The sequence below is a fragment of the Eupeodes corollae genome, chromosome 1, assembly GCF_945859685.1.
Source record: "Eupeodes corollae chromosome 1, idEupCoro1.1, whole genome shotgun sequence".
Lineage (NCBI taxonomy): Eukaryota > Metazoa > Arthropoda > Insecta > Diptera > Syrphidae > Eupeodes > Eupeodes corollae.
The window spans coordinates 125249604-125255452 of NC_079147.1; the positions used below are offsets into that span (position 1 = coordinate 125249604).

General features: G+C 37.1%; 1 protein-coding gene across 1 annotated transcript; it reads right to left on the reverse strand.

The window, feature by feature from the left end:
- Positions 1 to 2709: 2709 nt before the first annotated feature.
- On the reverse strand, positions 2710 to 5629 carry LOC129944175 (uncharacterized). Its single transcript, XM_056053414.1, has 2 exons — positions 5003 to 5629; positions 2710 to 2760 (listed from the first exon to the last, which is right to left on the reverse strand). The coding sequence occupies exons 1-2, from the start codon at positions 5627 to 5629 to the stop codon at positions 2710 to 2712; spliced, it is 678 nt and encodes a 225-aa protein (XP_055909389.1).
- Positions 5630 to 5849: the final 220 nt, after the last annotated feature.

Sequence of the window (5849 nt, forward strand, 5' to 3'; positions counted from 1 at the left end):
GTACTCTTATTGAAAATTTGTTTAAAGACATTCCAGAGGGGTTAGGGAAAACAAATAGAATAGAACATATAATTAAAACTTCGTCAGATCCAGTTAAACAAAGATACTACCCTGTTTCACCGGCGATGCAGGTCCACATTGACAAATCCCTTAAGGAAATGTTGGATGATGGTGTTATCGAGAAATCAAACAGTCCTTGGGCTTCTCCCATAGTGCTTATCAAGAAAAAAGATAGTTCGTTTAGGTTTTGTGTTGATTACCGTAAATTGAATCAAGTAACGGAAAGGGATGCGTATCCTTTACCGATAATTTCATCTATTTTAGATAAGCTTAGGAATGCAAAATTCTTAACGTCATTGGATGTCAAGTCGGCTTACTGGCAGATTCCAATGGCGGAAGAATCTAAGAAATATACTGCCTTTACGGTACCAAATAGAGATCTTTTTCAATTTAATCGAATGCCGTTTGGTTTACATAATGCACCTGCCACTTGGCAAAGATTCATAGATAGCGTGTTAGGTCCAGAACTCGAGCCATATGTCTTCGTTTATCTGGATGACATTATTATCATTTCAGACTCGTTTGAAAAACATTTAGAAATCCTGAACGAAGTTTTAAAAAGATTACAAAAAGCAGGGTTAAAAGTAGGGCGTGACAAATGTCACTTTTGTAGACCGTCGCTTAAATTCTTAGGGTATGTGGTAGATAGGAATGGATTACATGTTGATCCAGAAAAGGTAGAAAGCATGGTCAAAATACCTGCACCAAGAAATGTAAAAGAAGTTAGGAGCTTTATAGGAACAGTTTCATGGTACAGACGCTTCGTACCAAACTTCGCTAGTTTAGTTAGGCCCTTAACGGATTTACTTAAGAAATCAAAAAAATTCATATGGACTAAGGATTGTGAAGATAATTTTAGGAGAGCGAAAGAATGTCTTATTACAGCACCAATTTTGACCTGCCCTAATTTTGAACTACCTTTCGTAGTACAGACAGATGCGTCTGATTATGGTATTGGGGCGGTCCTTTCGCAAAAATTCGAGGAAGGAGAAAAAGTTATATGTTATTTGAGCAGGTCATTGAATAGGTCAGAGAGAAATTATTCCACTACGGAAAAAGAGTGTTTAGCAGTCCTTTGGGCAGTTGAGAAGTTACGACCGTATATCGAAGGAATTCGATTTACAGTCGTAACAGATCACTACTCATTGATTTGGTTGAGTAACCTCAAAGACCCACAGGGACGATTAGCGCGCTGGGCTGTAAGATTACAGCAATTTGATTATGAAATAATCCATCGCAAAGGGAAAGATCATGTCGTGCCGGATATGTTATCTCGTGGAGTACCGGTGGTGGCCGGAATCTCAGATGAGGATATAGACCCTTGGGTGGGAAAAATGATATCAGAGGTGGAAATAAACCCGTTAGCTTACCCAGCGTGGAGAGTTGAGAATGGCCACCTGTTTAAGTACGTTAAATCAAATCACTTAGTAGTTCATGAAAATAATGAAGAATGGAAACTAGTTATAGGTAGGAAAGATAGATTAGGTATTCTTAAGGAGTGTCATGATAGTCCGTTAGCTGGACATATGGGGGTTAGGAAAACGTTCGCTAGAGTAGGGGCCAAATATTACTGGCCGAAGATGAGAGGAGACGTTACTAGATACGTTAGGAAGTGCAGCACTTGTCAATCAGTGAAACCAGTTAATGATAAACCAGCCGGTCTTATGACTGAGAGAATAGGAGTTTCTACACCATGGGAGATGATCAGTATAGACTTAGTGGGTCCTCTACCCAAATCAAGTAAAGGCTTTGTCTACATTTTAACAGTAGTCGATTATCTGACTAAATTTCCACTTTTATTTGCTTTGAGAACCGCCACCGCGAAAGCAATTGGTAAGGAATTGGAGGACAATGTTTTTCTTTTATTTGGAGTACCAAAGATTTTGATTTGTGATAACGGTCCTCAATTTCGTAGTAGGGAACTCAAGACATTATGCCAGGGTTATTCAACAAATATTAGATTCACTCCACATTACCATCCACAAGCCAACCCAGCAGAGAGAATCAATCAGATAATAAAGACTACTTTAAGGGCTTATGTTTCAGAAAATCATCGTATTTGGGATACTCAATTAGCCAAGGTAGCTTGTGCTATTCGAACATCTCAACACGAGGTCCTAGGAGTGACACCATATTACGCTAATTTTGGAAGAGAGATGTCGACCGATGGTCGAGAAAACGTTAGACCTAGCAGTAATTCAGTAGACACCAATAGAACCGAATCAGAAGATATAGGCGAACGTTTTAGGAGACTAAGAGTAGACATAGCAAATAAGATACAGGCGAATACAAAAAAATCAGCAGAAACCTACAATCTCAGGAGGAGAGACGTTCAGTACTTTCCCAACGATGTTGTTTGGCGAAGAAACTTCGTCTTATCAGACGCTGCAAATTATTATGCAGCTAAACTAGCTCCAAAGTACGTAGGTCCTTTTAAAATCCGAAAACGGTTGTCTCCTTGGACTTACGTCCTCGAAGATGAAACCGGAAAAGAACGTGGCACTTGGCACACGAAGGATCTTAAGCCGTATAATTCTTCTTCGGAATATAATTGAGTCTAAAAGTCCCAATAAAAGTAAAATAGTTTTTTTTTAATTTTTTTTAACCTTTGAATTTTGGTCATTTAGTTGTTTTTTTTTAAATCTTTTATTATAGAATGCCATCTTTGGCCTGATGGGTTCCCTTTGTTGTGTTGTTAACCTACATTACCGACAGAAAATGGTTTACTTTTCCTAAAAGTAAACGCATTTTCAAGGAGGAAAGGGTGGGATTTGTCACGGTAAAAATTACCGCGACAAGAACCATTCTCTCCGTCATCCAAATACTTGTTCCTCCCTCCTCCATTCCTACAGGTGTTTCCTTCAATCTACTGAGAGAGAGGGGCAGCCATGGTCCATCAGCCATCGGTTCACTCTCTCAGTACTTTGGAAAGAAACATAATCATTGATGTCGATTTTCCACTTTAACTAAGGTGACAGACGGGCGGTCTTGTCAAATACTAAGAACAGGTGACAGCCAGTCCCCAAAAAAGGAGCATAATTACCACCATAAGTGTCAGACGGATGGTCTGACTGCAGCAAACCAAAATTGGCACGGTCGACACTTGGTCTCCAAATGCCGAAGTTACTCCATGGGAGAATGGCTTCAAGCCCAACTTTTACACCCTCATTATAATTAAATGTAAATCTGCGCGAACGAAAGTCAAACGAAATAACTTAAAAACGCGTGTAGCGAACTTCTGCCACATTTCTCTTCCCACAATTGGTTTTAATCGAAACTTATTAATTTCCATCAAGTTTCCACAATTAAAATTGTTTTTCTGGGAAAGATCGGTGGGGAAAAATGCAAAGTGTGAATAATCAAATTTCTTGAGTTCCAAGGTTTTTCTTTCATTCAAAATTGAATCGGGGATGTTAGGTGGCTGAATGCACCCACTGCATTCCCGCACTCTACAAGTCAGAGTAGAGCGCGGCGAATTCAGGGGTGACTTGCATTAAGCTGCGGAGATTAAAGTGCGAGTAAGAGAAGACTACTGGGTTTGCAACTGCGTTGGCACACTCACGCAAACAAGCTGAGCGTTGCTGAAAAGATGACGCGACCGAAACCCAAGTCACTGAGTTGCTGAAAGCACTGGGTATTTGAAGAAAAAGGGTTCATACAGGCTTGGAAAAAGCCTTGGAACTCACTTTTTGGTAAGCTACGAAATCGAAGAGAAGAAAAAAAAATAATAAAATTTGAAAAAAAAATTTGAATAATTTTGGAGATTTGGTGGGTGATACAGGAGAGGAAAATTGGTTAAGGAAGGAAGGGAAATCTGGCAGGAGAAATAAGCTAAGTATAATAGTTTGGTTTATTTGATTAAAAATTATTTCCGTTGAATAACATTATTTCGTTATCAAGACATTGTTCAAAAAAAATTATCGTTTGGCTTTGGCTGTTCGCTTTATTTCCGAAAATTACGGAACTCGTGACCCGCTTAAAATAAAACCGTTAACATTTTTTTTTTCGGGACTAAACGTTACCGGTCCATCTTATCTTTCCTGAATAACGATTTGTTTCTTTGTTTAAAAGATCCTGGGTTTTAGCCCTACTTAATTGCAAGGTTTCCCAGGCAATTTACTTAACAATAAATATTTTGAAAATTAATACCAAGACTTAATCTTTTATTGAAACTTCTTTCACTGTCGGTTTCGCTCCGAAGGTTTGCAATTTCCTTAATTATAAAAAAAAATTGCTGGCGCCCTATTTCTCAATTTCAGGATAGACACCCCTGTGGTCACCGATATTTTTATATTCTCATCAATTTAATTGATCACCTACGATATCATCTCAATCAGGATATCAATTTATTCACTGAACCCACCCTAAGCTGAGTGGCCGGAGATATCAGCATCATACGTGCTGAATGTGCTAAATTTTTTTCTACGACCTTCTTTACGTTATAGGTTCTAGTCTTCGTCGTAGGTTCGTTCGAGATCGTCGTGGTCGTAGTCGTGGTCGCCGTCGTCGTCGTCGCGTCGCGTAAGAAAAATTTTAGCAACATTGGTTTGGCGAATTCAAATAATATAAACTTTATTTAGAGAAAAACTTAGAATGAAAAATAGAAATTATACAAAACAAACTTCGATTTGTTACAGTTAAATTATAGCAAAGTAGATATTCTAATACCGCCTCTTAATTTTATCAGTTATCAAATTAGTAACAAACAAACAAGATTATTAAAGCTATACATTCTAAAACTCAATAAATTAATATTTACAATTAAAAAAAAAAAATTTCGTTTAAATTAAAGTAGTTGGAAAAATTAGTTAATATAGTCAAATTAATTAAGATTTAAATTTAAGCGATGCTTTTGAAAAAGAATTTTTGCAAGACCCTTTGTCGTTATATCAGCAACTTGATTGCTAGTAGAGATGTATTTGAGTTTGATTTCTTTATTTACAATAGATTCTCGAATGAAGTTGTATTTCACATCAATATGTTTCATTCTTTTATGATCACGTGATTCTTCAGCTACCTTGATGCACGCTTGATTGTCTTCAAATATTGTTGTTGGTGAATTGCAAGGATGTCCAATTTCTTTTAAAAGACAGCGCAACCATTTTGCCTCACAAATACATTTTGCTAATGCCAAATACTCAGCTTCAGTTGATGACAGGCTAATAGTTGGTTGCTTTTGTGATAACCAACTTACTGTATTCCCAAAGACCTTGAATACATATCCCGATGTTGATTTGCGATCGTTCTTATCACCAGCCCAGTCAGAATCGGCGTATCCAGTCAAAATATCAGCCTCAGAATCACGACGATAAACCATTTTCATATCAGATGTTCCCTGTATGTACCTTAAAATACGTTTTGCATACATAAAGTGTTCATCTGTAAAGCAGTATTCAAATCTACTAAAATAGTTTGTCGATGCACATAAATCTGGTCGAGTTGTTTGAGTAGCATATGTTAAGCATCCAATGAGTTCTCTATATGGCTGACTAGATAAATTATTGCCATCATCATTCTGCAAATGTAATCCATTTTCGATTGGTGTTGCAGCCGTTTTGCAGTTATTCATATCAAATTTCTTCAAAATATTTTTCAAGTAATTTGACTGGCTTAATTGAATTGAATAATCATTTAAATTTCTTTCAATAGAAATTCCAAGAAACGAATTGATTTTACCAAGATCCGTCATCTCAAATTCTTTTGACAATTCAGTTTTAATTACATTTATCATTTTTGTACTGTTTGAAATTATTGCTAAATCGTCGACGTATAAGAGTATGTAACAGACA